At 38.3% G+C, this 19,576-nt stretch overlaps 1 protein-coding gene across 3 annotated transcripts in view; it reads right to left on the minus strand.

The window, feature by feature from the left end:
* LOC116662702 overlaps positions 1-19,576 on the minus strand; it is a 94,114-nt gene that overhangs the window by 54,857 nt on the left and 19,681 nt on the right. Inside the window, exons 1-4 of one of the 3 annotated variants that reach the window (XR_004318707.1) lie at positions 15,246-15,309; positions 14,462-14,561; positions 14,144-14,233; positions 13,928-13,981 (exon numbers count right to left, since the gene is read on the minus strand). The exons of 1 other annotated variant lie outside the window; for it this stretch is intronic. Coding sequence is in view for 1 of the 2 variants with exons in the window: in XM_032476673.1 (XP_032332564.1) it covers positions 12,506-12,566; positions 14,462-14,484 (84 nt within the window). In the remaining variant the exon portion in view is untranslated. Of the gene's footprint in view, positions 1-12,505; positions 12,567-13,927; positions 13,982-14,143; positions 14,234-14,461; positions 14,562-15,245; positions 15,310-19,576 lie in introns of those variants that run through there. One more of the 3 variants, XM_032476673.1, reaches the window with a different exon arrangement.

Raw genomic sequence — 19,576 nt, forward strand, 5'->3', positions numbered from 1 at the left:
GCTATGAGATCATGGTAATACACAGAACATAACTGAATAAGTAAAGAAATGAGAAAGAAGATACTATTATTCCCAGATATGAATTCCAATGAATAAATGTACAAAAAATGTGGGAAATAGAAAATCACACAGTAATAACTCTTGTAGGGAATATCTATCAATGGATACTCCAATTAGTGGGTTAAACTTTAAATAGGAACAGAATATTTGCATAGTCAAGAAGTATCTCCCACAAAATATTTAGTAATTACAAAGAGAAAAACAGTAACACTGCAGTGGAGAATCCTAAGACACCATCTTAACAAAGTGATCAAAGTTAACATCTCCAGTAACACATACTGACATCATGTACTCCCTGATATGGAGTAATAAGAAGACTACACCTCTGTAAGATCCTTCCTAATAATGAATAAATCCAGTCTCATCGTGAGAAAACACCAGAGTGACCCAAAATGAAAGACACTTTAAAAAATAAGTAACCAGGATTATTCGAAATTATAAAGGTCATAAAGGACAAGGAATGACTGAGGAACTAACACAGACTGGAGGAAACTAAAGAGAGATGACAAGTAAGTGAAACATGGTACCCTGGACTGGATACTTAAACAGAAAAAGGACATTAAGTTAAAAAAAACTGAACAAATTCTTCTGTTTCATCAATAGTATTGCATCAAGGTCAATGTCTTTGTTTTAATAATCATCTAATAGTTATGTAAGATGTTAAGAGAATGCTATAAATGAAAATGCTCTGTACTATTTTTGTAACTCTTCTATAAATCTAAAACTATCTCAAAATGGAAACTAAAAAAATAAAGTAACAATAGAATATACATTGAGAGAGGAATACAAAAATTAAAAGCATCCTAAGGAAGAGGTAAAAATACCAAGTAATATTAGAAGATGGTATATCAAAATGCATGTCATACCTTCCATGGTAACCATTTAAAGACCAGTAAGAGTTTATAACTTCCAAGTCAGTAGAATAAGAAAATAAAATAATAAAAGTTAAAATTTGGCAAGGAGAAAAAAAAGGAACATGAACAGGTGAGGAAAAAAAGAAAACACTTAGGAAGATGGTAGATTAAAACCCAAATATAAGAATAACTAAATTAATTGAAAGTGGACAAAATGCAAAACAAAAAATCTAAGATTGTATTAAAACGCCCAACTATATACTGTTAGTAAGAGCCATATATAAAAGGCAAAACAGAAAGTTTAAATTAAAAGAATGTAAAATGATCTACCATGCAAACACTAGCTTAGAAATCTGATGAAAACATAAAAATATCAAATAAGGTAAACTTTAAGATAAAAATTGCTGCTAAAGACAAAAATAGTATTAAAACGATAAAAGTTTAGTTCATGTGGAAGATTGAACAATTTTAAGTTTGTGTGTACCTAGTACCATAACCTCAAACACATATAAAGCAAAATTAATAGAAATACAAGGATAACTAGAGAAATCCACAATCGTAATGGGAGAGACTAACATTTGCTCTCAGTAACTTACTGAAAAAGCAGACAAAAAACCAGTAATGATATAAAAAACATGAACATGACTTACAAATATGACCTAATTGACATATACAGAAAATTACTCCCAATGCTAAACGATATACATTCTTTCTACGTTCACTTTTAACACTTTTAAAACTTAACCATTGCAGGATCATTAAACAAATCTCAAGAGATAATAAAGGACTGAAAACAGACTATATTTTCTGGTCACAATAATTAAATCAGAAATTAATAAAAAATTTAGAATCCCACAAATTTGGAAATTAAGAAATATTCTAAATAATCTATGGGATAAAGAACAAAACACACAGAAAATTTTAAAAATCTTGCATTGAGTAATAATACGGCAGGATACAAGATTAACCTACAGAAATCAGTTGCATTTCTTCACACTAACAGTGAGATACCAAAAAGGAAAATAAAGAAACAATCCCTTTTAAAATTGCATCAAAAAATAAAATACTTATGAATAAACCTGACCAAGGTGAAAGACTTATACACACAGAACTACAAACTACTGATTAAGGAAATTAAAGATGATTTAAAGAAATGGAAAGAGAGGGAGACAGGCAAGATGGCGGAGTAGAAGGACCCTTGTAGCTCACTCTCTCCCACAAATACACCAAAACTCACATCTACGGACCTACTCAGCCAACCAGAGTACCTGCTGAACTCCGACAGAACATCACCCTCTTCGAAAGACAAAGACTCCAAAAATCTGGTAGGAGAAAAGGAAAAAAAGAAAGAAGAAAAAGCAAAACAGTGCAGAACCAATCCACAGGGAGGGAGTGGCAAAGGAGGACTGGTGCTCATTCGCTGGGTCTCCCCCCTCCAACGGAGAGGCCAACGCAACCGAAGGGGAGCATCCGAGGCTCAGATCTGCCCTGAGCACCCCTTGACTGAGAGAACTGAGTTAAACGGGCACAAAGGGTCCCCATGACACCAAGCCCGAGTCGTGAGCCAGCAGCTAGGGCCAGGACAGTCTGCCCAAGCCAGGCAGAGGATTGGGGTGGCTGCACTGAGGCAGCCCCAGGGGACTGCAGGGGGCTGCCTGCCGTGGCTAGCAGGGGATACAGAGCAGAACTACCTCAGACCCCCATAAATTGCGAAAAAAGCAAAGCAACACGGCTGGTGTGCCCTGGGGGGAGGGGCACCATAGTCTTTTGTCTTCTCAGACCTGCAGCACCATTACCGGCGCTTCTCGTGAGAAGAGAGGCGGGGCACAGCCACAGCCGCCATCTCTTCCTGTGTGCAGTGCCCTGGCGGGGGGCTGGGCAGAGCCCTGAATCGGCACCTGGGGGCTCTGCAACCTCCTAGGCAGGACTGAGACTTGTTTACAGCCCAAGGCAGATAGGATCTTTCTGCCCTGGCACCTCAGAGAACTTGTACCACCAAGACAAACAAGGAGCTGAGACTTGGCATGGAGCAGGGGCAGGGCCGTTCCGTGGTCTTTCCCGAGTCTGCCTTGGGAGCGCCGACCGGAGGCAGAGCGGGCAGCTGCACAGAGCAGTGGAGTTACCGGCACCGGGAGAGGGCGGACAGCAACCCGCTTTCCTGGCAGGAATGCAGCACCAGATCACAGTGCTGGGAGGAGGCACGATCCACCCACCTGCCTCGCCTGAGCGCAGCATCTGACTGCGGCATCGGGAGGGAGAGTGACCTGCCCGCCCACCGGGTAAGAACTCAGCACCTGACCCAGTGTTGGGAGGGGGCGCGATCTGCTAGCCGACAGCCACTGGGAGCAGCTCAGACAAGGGTGCCAACAGAGGGCCTCTGGAAACAGCAAGCGGAGTTCGTGAAACAGGGCGAAGATACAAAGATCTCTCAATAAAATCATTAAGAGCACAACGTCCCCAGGAGAATTAGATAACTGATACTCCTTAAGCCACAGTGTTAGAGAAATATGAGCAATATGAAGAAGCAGAGGAACCACTCCCAATTAAAAGATCAAGAGAAATCCCCTGAAAGCACGATCAAGGAAATAGACATTGATGGCCTACTAGATCAAGATTTCAAAAAAGGACTGATCAAAGTACTGAAGGAACTAAAAGAAACAGTGCTCAGAGATATAAAATATGTCAAAAATGAAATAAGCTATAAAGAACCACCAAGTAGAATTAGTAAACTCATTTGCTGAGATGAGAGCTGACCTAAAGGCTGTACAAAGCAGGCTTGATATTGCAGAGGAACGAATAAGTGACCTAGAAGACAGGACAACAGAAAGCACCCAATCAGAACAGCTGAGAGAAAAACAAATAAAAAACAATGAAAACAATATAAGGGACCTATGGGATAACATAAAGTGTGCCAATGTTTGCATAATAGGGGTTCCAGAAGGGGAAGAAAGAACAAAGGGAATTGAAAAGGTTTTCAAAGAAATCATGACTGAAAACTCCGCAAACCTAAAGGAATCAGATATCCAAATACAGGAGGCTCAGAGGGTCCCAAGTAGGAAGAACCCAAACAGACCCACACCAAAACATATTATAATCAAGATGACCAGAGTTAAGGATAAAGAAATGATCCTAAAGGCAGCAAGAGAAAGACAAAGAGTGAGTTACAAGGGAACTCCCATAAGGCTCTCAGCTGATTTCTCCACACAAACACTACAGGCCAGAAGGGAGTGGCAAGATATATTCAAAGTCCTGAATGAAAAAAAGATGCAGCCTAGGATACTCTATCCAGCAAGGCTATCCTTTAGAATAGAAGGAGAGATAAAGAACTCCACAGACAAGCAAAAAATAAGAGTTTAGCAACACTAAACCCATGCTAAAAGAAATATTCACAAGTCTACTCTAAATAGAAAAGAAGCAGGATGCTACAAAAATGAGAAACTCATAACTGGAAAGGTGATAACTGCCATGAATTACAAAAAGAATAAACACAAAATTGTAAAAGAAGACATCTAAATCATTAAGAGTGGGAGAGGGAAGCAAGGAAAGCCACTGTGGAAAACAGTATGGAGATTCCTCAAAAGACTAGGAAGAGACTTACCATATGACCCAGGAATCCTGCTCCTGGGCATATATTCAGAAGGAACCCTACTTCAAAATGACACCTGCACCCCAATGTTCATAGCAGCACTATTTACAATAGCCAAGACATGGAAACAGCTTAAATGTCCATCAACAGATGACTGGATAAAGAAGTGGTATATTCATATGATAGAATACTATTCAGCCACAAAAACCAACAACATAACACCATTTGCAGCAACATAGATGTTCCTGGAGAATGTCATTCTAAGTGAAGTAAGCCAGAAGGAGAAAGAAAAATACCATATGAGATCACTCTTACAAGGAATCTTAAAAACAAACAAACAAACAAACAAACAAACAAACAAAATAAATACAAAACAGAAACAGACTCATAGACACAGAATACAAACTTGTGGTTGCCAAGGGGGCGGGGGGTGGGAAGGAACAGACTGGGATTTTAAAATGCAGAATAGATAAACAAGATTATACTGTATAGCACAGGGAAATATAAACAAGATCTTGTGGTAGCTCATAGCAGAAAAAAAAAGTGACAATGAATATATATACGTTCATACATAACTGAAAAATTGTGCTCTACACTAGAATTTGACACAACATTGTAAAATGACTATTACTCAATTAAAAAAAGTTAAAAAAAAAAAAAAGAAATGGAAAGAGGTTTTCTTTTCCGGTCAAGATGGTGGAGCGGTAGGACCACGAGCTTGCCTCTCCTCGCAACTACAATGAAACCACAACTGAACACTAAACAACCATCAAAAAAAGACTGGATCCTAGCAAAAATGATCTCCTGCAACTAGAAGCATAAACTGAGAACCACAGCAGGACAGTAGGAGGGGTATGCCCGTGATATAATCTGAAGATCGGTTAAGTCACAGAGGCCTTCCCACAGGAGTGAGAACTCTAAGCGCCATGTCAGACTTCCCAGCTCAGGCTCCAGCACTGGAAAGAGAAGGAGATCCCAGGACATCTGGTTTTGAAGACCAGTGGGGCTTGGCTCTGGGAGCCTCACGGGACTGGGGGAAACGGAGACTCCATTCATTTGGGAAGTGTACATGGAAACTTACGTACACCAGGTCCAAGGGCAGAGGCAGCGATTTCATAGGAACCTGGGCCAGACCTGCCTGCTGGATTTGGAGAGTCTCCTGGGGACGTGGGGGATGACTGCAGCTCACACAGGGGACATAAAAGCTGGTGGTGGACATTCCATGAGTGTTAATCTACATGAGCTTTCCTAGAGGCAGACATCTTGATTGGATCATTAGCACCAAAACCTAGCCCCATCCAACACCCTGTAGGGAAGGCCTCAGGCCAAACAACATACAGGATGGGAACACAGCCACACCCATCATCAGACTTCCTAAGCCACAAAGGCCTCTGGACACAGCCCTACCCACCAGAGGTCCAGGACCAAGCTTCACCCAGCAGTGGGCAGGCACTGGCTCCTCCTGCCAGGAATCCTGCATAAGCCTCTAGTCCAGCCTCATCCACCAGGGGCAGATACTAGAAGTAAGAAAACAATAATCCCAAAGCCTGTAGAAGGAATAATCCCAAAGCCTGTAGAAGCCTGTAGAAGGAATCCACAAACACACAGAAATATAGACGATAGGAGGCGGCAAAGGAATATCTCCCAGGCCAAGGCATAAGATAAAATCCCAGAAGAAACACGTGATGAGGAGATAGGCAATTTATCTGAGAAAGAGTTAAAACTAATGATGGCCAAGATGTTCAGAGAACTCAAGAGGAGTATAGATGCACAGAGTCAAGTTTTTAGCAAAGAGTTGGAAAATATAAAGAATACTCGAACAGAGTTGAAGAATAAAATCATTGAAATGAACAATACACTAGAAGGAACCAAGAATAGACTAAATGGGGCAGAAGAATGGATCAATGAGCTAGAAGACAGATTAGTGGAAATCACTACTTCATAACAGAAAAAAGGAAAAAGAATGAAAAGAAATGAAGATAGTTTAAGAGAACTCTGGGACAACATGAAGCACTCTAATATTCACATTATAGGGGTCCCACAAAGAGAAGAGAGACAGAAAGGACCTGAGAAAATTTCTGGAGAGATAGTCACTGAAAACTTCCCCAACCTGGGAAAGAAAACAGTCACTCAAATCCTGGAAGCGCAGAGAGTACCACATAGAATCAACCCAAGGAGGAACACACCATGGCACACAGTCATCAAATTGACAGCAATTAAGGATAAGGAGAAAATACTAAAATTAGCAAGAGAAAAGCAACAAATAACATACAAGGGAACACCCATAATGTTATCAGCTGATTTTTTCAGCAGAAACTCTACAGGCCAGAAGAGAGTGGTACGATGTATTTAAAGTGATGAAAGGGGGAAACTTACAACCAAGAATACTCTATCCAGCAAGGCTCTCATTCAGACTTGATGGAGAGAAATCAAAAGCTTCACATATAAACAAAAGCTGAAAGATTTCAGCACCACCAACCCAGCTTTACAACAAATGTTAAAGGACCTTCTCTAGTCATCAAACCATAAGAAAAGAGAACAAAAAGAAGAAAGAGCAAAAAAAAGAGAGAGAGAGAGACCTACAAAAGATTGCTTTGGCTGTTCGGGGTCTTTTGTGGTTCCTTATAAATTTTGGAACTGTTTGTTCTAGTTCTGTGAGGAATGTCATGAGTATTTTGATGGGGGTTGCACTGGATCTGTGGATTGCTTTGGGAAGTGTGGCCATTTTGATAGTGTTGATTCTTCCAATCCAAGCACAGAAAAAATCTTTCCATATCTTGGTGTCATTTCGGTTTTCAGAATACAGGTAACATTCTTGGTTAAGCTTATTTATAGGTATTTTGTTGTTTTTGATGTAATGGAAATGTCTCTACCAGTTATAAAATTCTGGTTTTTGAAGTGAAAAAAAAAAGTGAATGAAGTGCCACAAATGGCAAAATATTATTCTTTTTATGGCTGAGTTGTATATATATATACTGCATCTTCATTAGCTATTCAACTATTGATGTGCACTTAGGATGCTTGCATATCTTGGCAATTATACATAATGTTGCTGTTAATTAAAAAAAATACATGCATCCCAATGTATTTTATAGCAGCACTATTTACAAAAGCTAAGCCATGGAAGCAATCTAAATGTCCATCATCAGATGACTGGATAAAGAATATGTGATATATATATAATGGAGTATTACTCATTCATAAAAAAGAATGAAATAATACCATTTGCAGTAACATGGATGGACCTAGAAATTATCACATTAAGTGAAGACAAATATCATACAATATCACTTATATGTGGAATCTTAATGATACAAATGTTATTTACAATGCAATGGATATAGGAAAAAAAAACTATGGTTACCAGGTGGGAAAGGGCATGGGAGGGATAAACTAGGAGTTTGGGATTAACAGATACACATTACTATGTACAAAATAGATAAACAATAAGGACCTACTGTATAGCACAGGGAACTATATTCAAATTCCTGTAATAACATATAATGGAAAAGAATACTGAAAAGAAAAATATATATATGTATATGTATAACTGAATTGCTTTGCTGTAGACCTGAAACATTGTAAATCAACTACACTTCAATTCAAAAAATTATTTTTAAAATAAGTGGAAGCAATTCAAATGTCCATCAGCTGATAAATGGATAAATAAAATGTGGCATATCCGTACAATGGCATATTATTCAGCTATAAAAAGTAATAAAACACTAATACATACTGCAACAAGGATAAACCTTGAAAACATTATGTTAAGTGAAAGAAGCCAAATACAAAAGACCATACGTTATGTGATTCTATTTGTATGAAATGTCCAGAATAAACAAATTCATACAGGCATAAAACAGATAAATGCTTGCTAGGGACTGGGACAGGGGGTGGGAGGGGGAGAATAGGGGATGAGTGCTAAAGGAAACAGGATTTATTTTGGGAGTGATATAAACATTCTGGAATTAGATTAATGATAGTTGGATATCTTGTGCAATATACTAAAAATCACTCAATTGTATACTTTAAAAGAGAGAGTTTATGGTCTGTGAATTATACCTCAATAAAAAAAGTTTTTTAAAAGTTAGATATACCCCATTTCTGAAGATGATTGAGAGGTCTCAGACTTGTAAAACCATGTGCACACCCCTCAGGATCTACTTCCATCTTTTCTTCTGATCACTATATCAATAACTAAGGTCAAGTTAAAATATAACCTGTTCTTCAGTCAGGTGGGCCTTATAAGGGGGAAAAAAAAAGACTAAACTCTGAAGAAGCTACAGGACCTAGTCAACATATTCCACCAGGATGTAATTCTTGGGTTTGGATCTTAAGGATGCTGATTCAGGGCAGGGAGTGGAGATGGGATGCCTTGTAACATGTAAAACTGGCCTAAGTCTGTGTTTATTCTTACCTTGAGCCACATCTCTTTTCACACAATGGTGAGCCATTCACAGCTCTGATCATTAGGAGGATTTTCAAAACATTAAATTTCAGGACCACTTCCAGTAGCAAAGTATTTTTAGTTTGCACCCATATTTTGAGCTAACTCATTTATGAATCAGTCTCAGCTATTTTCCACTTTCATCTTATGAGGACTACTGCTGGACCTGCCCCATCTTATAACATGATAGATCTCACAGACTTGAACTCAACAGGCAGCTCTATTGCATAATCACTTGACATTCCAAGATTAAACACAATTTCTACCATAAATACTCCATTTCTAACTTTCCTGCTATAGGATCCATTTAAAGCTGGCCAATTTCTGTTTTGCCTGGTAAATGAGTAAGAGCAGTATTCTAAATTATAGGATATGCTGCTCTGGACCAACTATAGGATTTTTAAAGATAGCACCAATGTGGCAGGACTCTGAATTTTCACAATCCAGCTATGATCAAACGTTCTGCCAGTCCTATTACACAGTCTACCACCCAGAAAATGGTAGCCTGATAAAGCAGAGGAATAGTTTCCTGAAGATTCTAGTAAGGTGTCAGCTTGAACATTATAGTTATACTCTGCAAATATAGGGTCATCTTCTGGGATGTATTCTACACTCCAAATCAATAACCATAATATGTAAAATACATAGGTCTGGGAACCTAGGGGTGGAAACAGGAATGGCTCCACTTATTGCCATTCAGAGTCACCCACTTGGAGAATTTCTGTTTCCTATCTCTATAGTTTTAGGCTCTGTGAGTCTAGAACTAACTACACTATTCAATAACATAGCCATTAGCCATGCGTGGCTGTTTAAATTTAAATGTAATTAAATTAAATTAAATTAAACTAAAAATTCAGTTCCTCAGTTGTACTAGTCACATTTTAAGTGCTCAAAAGACACATGAGAAAGTGGTTACCATAATAAATAGCACAGATACTGAACATTTCCACTACAGAATGTTCTATGGGACAGCACTGTTCTATAGGACCTAGTTACCAGAATGAAATGCTTCTATGAGGGGATACAGAGAATCCTACTGAAATTTAAGCTATGTCTGCTGTACTGTCATTTTGAGCACTTCATGCCAACAGACCAGCAAGCAATAAAAGGAATCACCTTACTGACAGGGGTCACTGACCCTGATCATCAAGAAGAGATAGTGTCTCTGTTACATAATGGAGATGGAGAAGAATATGGTGCTCAGGTGATCCACTGGAGGGTTTCTCAGAACTCTGTGAAACTTTAATAGTAAATGGGCAAGTGTATCATCCATGGCCTCGAAAGATAATGGTAAACAGGGGCTCAGACTCCTCAAGGATGAGGATTTGGATCAGCCTAAGAGGTGTGCCACCTGCACAATCAAAGATACAAATCTGACACGTCAATGAAGGCTAATTTATTTCCTGTGTAGTAACATGACAATCACTCAAGGTCCAAATGAGCATTCCCTAATGCTTTGTTACAAAGCAAGTCTCTCTGAAACACCGAAACAACTGCCACATGTCAGGGATGGAAGATCAGGATTGTCTGAGATTAGATTCCTGCAACTCTAGAAAAAACGGTGGCTGAAACTAAAACGACAAAACTGAACGACAAAATATCTTTTTTGACAAGTTTTTCTGTCTCAGAGCCTTTGCACTTGCTATTCTTTTTGCCAAGAATATTCATCTTCTAGATCTTTCAAGCAGCTGGCTCATTATCATTCCAATGTTGCCTCCTTAAAAGAGGTTTTCCCTGATTAACTCTTGCAAAACAGATATTTTCCTTTAAACTATTATAATTAATTCCTTCATAAAACTTCTAAAATATGTATTCATGTTATTTACTGATTTTTAATTTTTCTTATTTATTGTTCAATTCCACCACTTGAATTTAATCTTCACAAAGGTGGAAATTTTGGTAGTTCTATTCACTGTAATATCCTCAGCACCTATGTCTGGTACATTTTAGTGACAACACATATTTGCTAAATGCTGCAGAGACTAACAAAACTAGATTAGAAATTAGGGACGGGTTATTTCAATAATCTTCAACTAACAAATAAGCCAATGGGAACAAAAAACCTGAAGGAAATAACTTGCCAAATACATGCAGCTAGTTTCTAGCGGATTCAGCATAAGAATCTTGGTATGGGGGTACTAAATGCCCTGCTCTTTCCACTGAATCACTAATATAAAAGTAAATGACAAATACTGTGACTGTTGTAAGAATGTGACAAGCAGCACTGAAGCCATATGTAGAAGGCAAAGAAGGTGAACTATAATTAGTGTCAGCTTTACATACTATACCTACCATCTCTTGTCTGCATAATTCTTAGAGAATTGAATGGAACAACTCCCAAATATCCATGGCAGGAGCAAAGACTGGGAGAGCTAGGAACATAGTTAATTCACAAAAGAACCAAACTACACTTCTTCACCTCCAGCCAAATAGAGGTCACCCTGTCCCTTTACCACCTTCTCTTCTAAATCCTTTATCAGAGCTTTCTGAGGTACCATAAAGACATTGCTCTCATGCTACAGAAAAGATGTGGCGTTCTGCTGTGGATAACGTAAACCTACAACAATAGTGTTTTGGAAGCACATTTAAAGAGGTTGAAGATACCTTACACTGATTTTGTAATTAATGATTTTTCTTATTTCATCTTGGTGAAAACATGAAATTTATACACTGTGATCACTGCCTGTTGTACTACAGTAGATCACCCATGTCCATTTTACAAATTATAATCATGCACTGCAACAAACAGAACAAGTCATACTCAAAAATTCCTGGAAAGAACTCTTCAAATCAAGCTCCTTTTGCTCATCAATGATGATTAAAAGATCAGAGAAGAATTTTCATATTGTACAGCCTCAAATTGGGTATGGCAGAATTTCAGTATTGACAATCATTTCTTTTCAAAAAGAATGAATAAGAATGGGTCAGAAATCTTTCCTCTTGAAGCAGTCACAAGTTATGAGCAAAATTCTCTGGGACTGTCCCCTATAAAAGCAGGGGTCTAAATCTGCTGTAACTTTGGAACTAAGGAATCTTAAAAGTAGTGTTATAATATCTGACTATTATTTGATACAAGTTTGGGTAGAAAAGGAAAGACAGTAGAAAAATGCCCATTATAAGTATCCAGGAATCCTGAGAATTTTTTTCCTCATTGCTTATTTTAAAAATAAGCTTAAAAAGCAATTATTATTTTAAGAATGAAAAAATTAGCCCTAGTCCAGAGGAAGAAATCACACCTGATTAGTAAAACAAACTGGTTCCAGATCTTTATTCCTCAATGGAGAGACTGACAGCATAAGGAGTAATAGAATGAAGAGATGCTATGTAATAGGAAGAAGTCTCCCACGTGATTCTGCAACTCTTTCCTTTCCCTCTTTCTCCCTCTACTTTTAATCACTAAGTGACAGTAGTTCCTATACCAAGTTGATAACTAGAATCTACTGGTATTTTTAAAAATATAAATTCCTAGATCCAAACCCTTAATGTTTTGTTCAGTGGGGACCCTTCCAGCCCATGCCTGCTGTGTCTAGGGGGCAATCCAATACTGACCATACTTACATAGACAATGAATGTGGCCACATGATTCCCAGTCTCATCATGCGTCAAAGGCTCATTCTCCCTGTTAAAGTTAGATGAAAGTGAATATGCAAGTCTTAGGCTTACCTAGTTAAAAAACATGCAAAATAGTTGCTTTCCCATCCATTATATTTATGGATGTGACGGGAGCATGAGAAGCCCATCTCAGCCAAATGGAGGTCACCTTGCTCCTTCAAGATGGACATGAACATACAGGCAGGTGAGACTGGAACCCAGGCAGGAAGGGCAGATACAAGGAGTGAGTATTATGTTCACAGAACAAACCACCAGTCCATTTATTTTTCCATGGTGGAGACAGAAAACTCAACAAAGGAAGTGGGTCAGAAAAGATAACTAAGAAGGAATGCATGCCACTCTCAGAAAACATCTGATCCTAAAACTGCCCAGATCAGGAAGAGTTCAGAGTGGAATCACAAAGAGAGCTTATCCATAGGAAGATGCTGGCTTTTGCTTTCAAGGTCTATGTGGTTTCCTCAGTGAAAGCTATTCCTGCAACACCAAGAACAGATTCTTGTAACCAGTGGGTCAATCTTGACTACAGAGACAGCTACACTCAGATTACACTATATTCTGGGAGCAGTGAGAGGGTTTTGATTCTAAGGACATCTTCTTATAAAGGGACAGGTTTAAAGAAACAATCTTAGTGCACATCTAAGTTCTTCCAAGAAGCCTTTTCTGGAGTGTTCAGGCGGTAAGCCTGTTCACTGGGTGCAGGATCGCTGTGTACATACCTACTTTATAACACTTACTCAATTACTTTGAAAGTAGCTGCTTATATGTATGACTCCCAGAAAACCATGGCCTCTGTATGAGAGTAAAAACTTGTCTTCTTTGCCTTCCTATCCCTCTACTTCCCAGGAGAGCAATCAGCACATCAAAGATGCTAAAGAAACATTTGTTGTTTCGTTTGCTGATTCAGCTTGTCTTTCCCAAAACATAAATATCTATTTTCTCTCTGTGTTTGGCTCAGCCACACTGGGGGCATATGCTGGGCTAAAGTATTGGAGATCAGAGCAATAGACTCAAGTGCTCCTCCTGCCAACAGAGGAGTAAGGTCTGCAAGAAGAGAGAGAAAGAGAGGAACCTCTCACCACAAGTGAGACTACAGGCTGGAGCAAAGGACTCTGTGTGGTTCTGTCTCCATCACTTTCTACCACAAGAATTCATCTCAATTTCAGGTGCCTGGTAGAAGCAGCACCATATTAGGAGAAGAGGGTAAAATCTGTTTTCTCTTCTAACTCTGATTTTAAAACAGTCCCCAAAGATGTATCCTTGAGAATTTAGAGGCTCTTGAGCTAGAAGCAAAATCTTCCCTCCATGTGAGCTCTGACATTTTCCTGCCACTTGAAATACAGCCAAAAGGAATAACATTTTGCCCTTACCAAAAAAATAATCCAAATGAGGTTCATAGTATCCTCCAATACCATAATCAGCAATCTGGCAGCAAAAAATAGACAAGGTTAGCTAAGTGGGCAGCCTCAAAGCCAGTCTAGGAACCCTGTCTTCCCAAGCCTGCTCCTAACTGGAGACAATAAGCAGCTTATCTAGCACCTGCACCTGGACCAGGAAACTAAGGGTAAGAGAGAATATGTAACTTACCCAGGGTGACACAGCTAGAAAGCAGCAAAACTTGAATTCTTATCCAGGCTTTTTGATTCCTGAGCTTCATGTTCTTAAAACCTCAGTCCTCTAGTGCCAGATAAAGAAGGAAGAGGCAACCAAAACTCAGACTGGGCAGGCTTCTATGGGGAAAGGCATGGACATGGGGCTCACAACACTTCAAGGCCAGTGACCCCAAGATGAAGAATGGAAAGCTTCAGGGTAGATGTAACCACGGTTCAAATGCCAGATGAGACAGGGCAAGAAAGGGGGACAGGACAGAGATTCCCCACTCAGGTTGACTCAGATACCCCATACCTGGAGAAATTCAGCTGTTTCATCTGACAGCCCAGTGATGAGATGAATCCTTCAATTCACTTGGCCAATTACAGGGTCTTGCTCTTCTGTCAGAAATACACTGAATGGAGAAAATCAGGTAGAAGACAAGGGCACAGGGAAAGGATAAAAGGGGACCAATGTGAATCAGGGGAAATACACAGGGCAGAAAAGGAGGTGGGGAGGTTGAAGGAGTTTGGAGATCATTCCTCTCGCCTCTGGACACTGATCACAACCGTCATTTCCGGCTTAGAAATCCCATACGGGGATGTTAAGAACCCTCACAATGTCAGCATTTACAGGGCCCTTCCAACCTTTTGATCTGACAACAATCATGGGATAATAATGAGGAAGTAAATTTGTCAAATTTATAGAGCTAGTAAGTGACAGAGCTGGGACTATCACTAGTCTTCAAGATTTTAATCCTGTGCCTTTTTTTTGCAATAAAACACAACGTTCCAGATTTTTAATTAAAACTCAAAACGGGTCAAACCATAATAAAAATGAATGTATAATACAAGCTAGGATAAAATCACTCCTGGGGTCCATAAACAAACACAAACCACACATACACACACATGCACACAATCACATATAAGTCCATATGGAGGTATACACACAGTCACAGCTAAAGACAGTGTAAGAGACCAACAGTAAACAAATGGAGAGACACCAAGTGAACACTCAGGTCAGAGAAATCTCATATATATGAGTAGAGTGATTGGGAGAGACGCCGAACTGCCCCCCCCTGCCCCGCCCAGATTACCTTTGGCTAACCCTGGTTTTGGATGGCTGGGCAGAAGCTGAAGCAATCTGGATTGTTTCATCTAAAAAATAAAATCTGAAAATGAATATGGTCTCACTTCACCCCTAACTATCTGCTTATGTCCAGAGACTCTAGACACAGAACAATCATTAATTCATTTATTATTTATAAAACTTATCCTCAATTATTTAAAGCAAACAGAGAACTGTGAAGAATAATACAACAAATTAAAGAATAATACAACAACTTCATAGGTATCCCTAATGCAGGCCTGCTAAATCTTGGCATTGGCCAGATGAGACAGAGACTACCTACCTGCCTGATACCTATATGAAAGTCTTTCTCTCTTTTTTCACTAGTAAGATAATTCTGACTTTATTTAAGATACCAATGTGCTCCCCTCCCCCAAATTATACCTCCTTATCTCACTTGTATCCTCATTTGACTCTGATTATGGTCTGGAAATTTAGTTGTTGGGATAGGGGACTTACAAGAAAGCTCATTAAAGGGGGTGGGTAGATGGAGTGAACTCTTTATGGCCCTTCCCCCCTTCTAATTGCTTCTAGTTTCAAACCCAGGAACAGCTCTAGCAGCCATCTTGTGACATTAAGAAGAAAGCCATCCACTATAAAGGATGTATACATAAAGAAGGACCTAGGGATGCGAGGGCAATCTGGCTGTGACATCTGTCACCCCCACTGATTGTCAGGACTGATTTGACTGATCTGGCTGGCTAGGTGGGTGTCCCCTTCCTCCCTCACAGCTCCATGTGCATCCCTCCCACTGGGTCGAAGAGGAAGACTATCCCCGATAGAGGAGGACCATTCTTCTCGGTCAAGGGTATAGGAGTAGCTGCTCTCCCCTGCGAGAACCTCCAAACAAGCTCTCAGGAAGGATCCAGGTCCCTGGTGATATTGTGGAGCTACCAGAATGATGCTAGAATAGCTTTCTCTTTTTGACTGCTTATATGAAAAAATAAACTTTTATGTGTTTAAGTCACTATAACTGGGTCTCTATTATAAAGAGCCTAATGTAATTCCCAATCTATATATTTATTTACTATGGATTTCTTTAAAAATAAATAAAATATTATAGATAAAACTGTAATCTCTGATATAGCCCTTCCTAACTCAATTCTCCTCTGAAGCTCCCCCCAGATAATTACTATTCTAAAATTAGTGCTTCTTTATTCTGGAAGACTTACTATTTATGCATAAAAAAGTGAGTATAAATGATACTGTTTTCCATGTATTTAAACTTTACGTAAGTTGTATCATACTGAACAGAGCCATCTATAAATTTTTTTGAGAGATCCAGGAGAAACGTAGTTCACTCATTTCCACTACAGCAATGTATACATATTTCAAAAATCACTTATCCATTTTCCTTTGATGAACATTCAGATTCCTGCAACTTTTTACGATTTAAAACAAGGTTGCATAGACCTTTCTATTATGTTTCTTTGTCCACATGCTCAAGTGTTGCACTAGCATTGTGGTCTTCAAACTAGGGAATATGTATGCCTAAGGTGTGCACAATTTTAGCAGAAATCCACAGGAATCGACTTCCAGATCCTCAAGTTCTATGTATATATACTCTTTCATAGCTTTGCTCAATTTCTCTTTTAAAATAGTCCTTTCTCCTACTATTCAAAAGAAAGGCCTACTCTTTATACACATGAAATTTTACTGTGGTGTATTCTCCCCAGCTGTAAAAACTTCTAGGGCATCAAAAGAAGGAACAAGATGAAATAATGTTTCAGTGAAGCGTCCTCTAGATCAACTCATTAACTCACAGTAGGGCTTCCTGTATCTAACATATTTCTGATAAGTGTAAAGTATGGCATTTAAAAATGGGGTATTTCCAGCTCTTAATGGGATGCTCTGAATAAAAATGTTTGTAAAGTAGGACACTGTAACTGATAACACATTTTCATTTCATGACTTGGCCTCATCTATCCCTTGATTATTTTTGAAGAAGGCATTATCTTGTGGGATAAACTAGTAAGAGTAAAGTGAGTATTGAGAAAGAATGAAAAGTGGTGGATTCATGTATTTAAATATAGACTATCCTTTTCAACTATTCTTAACATTCAACCCTAGTATATGTCATTGGCTAAAAAGAAAAGGAAATTCAAACAGCTAAATAATGTCCAAGTTGGTAACTTTGATTATTTTAAGAGTAAGAGGGTATCACAGAATAAAGATATCCTTCTAAATGCAATTCCCTCCACACAGCTTCCTGAAAACCAACAATAAGCAAAGAAAACAAAATCACCCATTACCCATGACTATAATATAACTATGAAACAGAGATACTACAAATTTCTATTTTCTTGTAAGTGGAAAGATAAACACCAGATGTCAGCAGAGCATTCAAAGACATCTAAGCAAAGAATCTGAGGCTCTAGAAAGAGTGAAAAGTACAGTGTGGTCTTGATACTGGTGAAACACTATTGATGGTAAAACACTATCGATGGTAAAACACTATCTAATGTCATCTAGGGTCTTGTTTCCAAAGGGAAAGGGTCCTACATTGCATAGGGAAATACTGTGGAAAAATCTGAAACTTAGTGGATCAGAACATTGCCTTTTGGATATTTTAAACATAAGAACTTAGAAAATATACTATATCACAGGTTATATAACACAGGGAAGGCACTATTTCTAGAGAGAAAGAGGATTCTTGGAGAATGAAATGTCCCTATAGGTTTGGCGGCAAAGAGAAGAGATTAAAAGTAAGGAGCCTATTAAAATTATAAATTAAGAAACAATTCAAAGGAAACAGACTCAAAAAAAAGTACCATTAATTAAAGAAACTGCATTTCACAATAGGAATAGAAGAGGAAACATTTAACAGGAAATGTTACAACAAAAATAATGGTCCAGGAAAATACAACAAAAATAAACATGAACAATAAAATAAAAAGAACTCAGTTTCTATACAAGTTATTATAAACAGAAAAACGTAAAATAAAAATCAAAACTTTTTGGGAGCTGAAAATACAACAAAACAATCCAGCCCTAGCCAAGAAACAGGAAAAATTATAATAAAATACTGTAACATTAAATGAATGTAATTAAATAAGCAATTGCAAATACAAAATATCACAAATCAGAAATTGAAAAACTCAGAATGGATACAGATAATAAAATAAAATGTAATATAGAAACTAATAATATTCAGAAAAGCTATAGAAAAAATCAAATCATCTCAGAAATGAAGATTAAATTATAAAGTGTCCAACAAATATGGAGATATTATCAAAGTGTACCAAGAGACACAGAGGAAAGAATTAGAAAAGTAAAATAAAGAGAATGAAGATAAAAGTAAACAGGATCAGAGATAAATATAAGCGACTAACAAAGAAGAGCAGTGTAGGTTTCAGTGGATCCTTAAAAAAAGAAAAATAAATGAAAGGAATTGACCTTAAAGGGCCAATTCTAAGATATATCCTAGTAAAACAGGCAAATATAAAATTATTAATACAGTAAATTAACCTAAAATAGTATGTCAAAACTGAGACCAAATACATGAGTCATACGAACAAAGTACTTATTCACATAGATAAACAGAATTATTTTCATTAACAATAAAAGATTGTTTAATATAGCTAAGTACATTCCTAACAGACTGACTCCCACCCAGATAACCATAAACTCTAGACAAAATATGAAAAATAATTACTAGAAGGCACTGCAGAGTAAACAAAAGCAGCCAGATTATGAATGGAAGTCAATCTTTAAAAGACAGGAATGGTACATGGTAGTTTCATATTCTTAAATGGCTGCTAGCCTTAGATGACCACAGTTGACACAGCACAGGGCAGCTACAATTCTGACAGAAAATCCAAAGTTTTTCTAACCTGAAGCACCACATTACAGAGTTTGAGGCAACCATAGCTGCTAAAAAGTGAAGAGTAAATCACAATAATGTGAGAGAAAGAGGATTTCCAAATTCTGTGTATAAGCTCTGCCTGAATCTCTTGCAGACATCTAAATAGAGCACATGTAAGTGAGACTGCAAGCTCTCAGTCAAGAATAAAAGAACTGAACTACACAAGAAAACAGAGCTTGCAGTTGTGTCCAACCAAGTTAACTGTCTGTTATTAAAAACAACAACAATCAGCTGTCTATTCCAAGATGGTGAAGTAGGGGGATCCTGAACTTACCTCCTCCCATGGACACATCAAATCTACAGCTACATACAGAAAAAATTTCTCTGAAAGAAATCCAGAGGCTGAGTGACTCCTATACATCAGGCAAACAAGAAAAAACCCACATCAAAAACAGTAAGAGAGAACAAACTCACAGATACAGAGAACAAACTAG

The sequence above is a fragment of the Camelus ferus genome, chromosome 3 (assembly GCF_009834535.1).
Source record: "Camelus ferus isolate YT-003-E chromosome 3, BCGSAC_Cfer_1.0, whole genome shotgun sequence".
NCBI classification, from domain to species: domain Eukaryota; kingdom Metazoa; phylum Chordata; class Mammalia; order Artiodactyla; family Camelidae; genus Camelus; species Camelus ferus.